General features: G+C 39.7%; 1 protein-coding gene across 2 annotated transcripts in view; it reads right to left on the reverse strand.

Moving 5' to 3' along the window:
• Positions 1–248: 248 nt before the first annotated feature.
• The window catches only part of ANKRD22 (ankyrin repeat domain 22), a 20,598-nt gene continuing 19,329 nt past the window's right edge, over positions 249–1,517 (reverse strand). For both annotated transcript variants that reach the window (XM_019502576.1, XM_019502574.1), the window contains exons 5-6: positions 1,254–1,352; positions 249–647 (exon numbers count right to left, since the gene is read on the reverse strand). In XM_019502576.1, coding sequence (XP_019358121.1) covers positions 570–647; positions 1,254–1,352 — 177 coding nt within the window. In that variant the 3' untranslated portion in view covers positions 249–569. The remainder of the gene's footprint in view (positions 648–1,253; positions 1,353–1,517) is intronic.

The following is a 1,517-nucleotide window of genomic DNA, read 5'->3' on the forward strand; positions in this document are numbered from 1 at the left end:
CAACCAACAAATGAACAAGAAAATGAAAGGTATGAGAATGAAAATTCCCTAAGAACTCCATGTGGAATTAGGCCCCAAAGGTCCATCATTAACCATTAACATTTTCAAGTGAAGAGCTGAAAACATTCTGTATTCGTTACCTCCCATGGCAGCTGGTTTTTAGTCGATTATATTTGGCATAGTATTAAAAATTGCATGCTCTGAAATATAACTTTCAAATACACTTTTATTTCCAAATATAATGTGAATCATGACATCCACAGACATTACATTTTAAAAAATGAATATAGATACCTTTTTAATTTCATGATAATGTAAATAAAGCAATAAAAATTGGGGTAAATTCATTTTTCTGTCAAAATGGAATGAAAATAAGTTAACTTCTTCTAGACACGGCAGAACACACAGCCACATGTGTACTTGACTGCAACCAATAGATACAATACATGTCTCCAATAAACGTCACATCTTAAAACATCCTGCCTTGCAGTCTTGGTATGGCGTAATAGGGACTGACAAGTTAAGTAATTTTTGAATGCCTAACAACCTTGATGCCATCCTATTCAAGGCTAAGAGGCCTTCTTTAACATATATTCAATGCTGGTGAACTTTAACCTTCTTGCTATATCCAGTGGTGTCTCTCCATCCTGAAAGATATCAACAAAATGCACCATGACATAATGCTTATGAAAGCAGGCACTTGGCCACAGGCTTGAAAGGAGAAATCAGATAGATTCAAAGTCCTCTGAATGGATTTTATTGTTGGATCCACAGCAAGCACCTACTGGAGTGCCATAATGAATTTGGTCTTATCTTGCTCCCACTGAACTCAGTGAGTCTGGGCCCCTTGAACTCTTACTGAAATACATTTGATTGTTCCTCTTGGCTGATATGCAGTGATTGAGAGGAAACAATGTCTAATGAAAGGAGAAATGTTACCAGGACCCAACAGGTGGCCTCTTACTCCAGAAATGGGCAGTGAGTGCTAGTTTGGGAAGGAGCTTGGCCAACACAGTTAAATGAACTGATTCAGTGTGTTCCCTGGGCAGCCTGCACTGACATAGCAATGTCTTATTTGGGGCTTAAACTGTTCTCCCCCAGCGAAGGCCATGGGGCAAATATATTTTGTCCTCCACAACAAGAAAATCTGTTCCTAGGCAACAGTGTACTCTGCAGTGTCCTCTGCTTACTCTCCTGTTTATGGAAGGTCAGCAGAGAACCAGTCATAGCTGCTATCAGCTTCTTCTGCTTACCTGATTCTTTATTGAAGGGTCTGCATGGGCTTCGAGTAGTAGGGGAACAATTGACTGATTTTTCATTTCACAGGCATAGTGAAGGGCAGTGCTACCAGACTGAAAGGAAACAGAATCCACATATATGTTTCTTGTAATATTCTCTGCATGGAACACTGGACCTACACTAGGGGTGTCAAACACATGGGTGGTTCTAGGATTTTGAAATGAGGGATGCAGATGGTGTGACACATCATCACATATAACACAACACACATTTTTCCA

Source organism: Gavialis gangeticus, unplaced genomic scaffold (genome assembly GCF_001723915.1).
Source record: "Gavialis gangeticus isolate Ggan-Ray unplaced genomic scaffold, GavGan_comp1, whole genome shotgun sequence".
In the NCBI taxonomy this organism is placed as follows: Eukaryota; Metazoa; Chordata; order Crocodylia; family Gavialidae; genus Gavialis; species Gavialis gangeticus.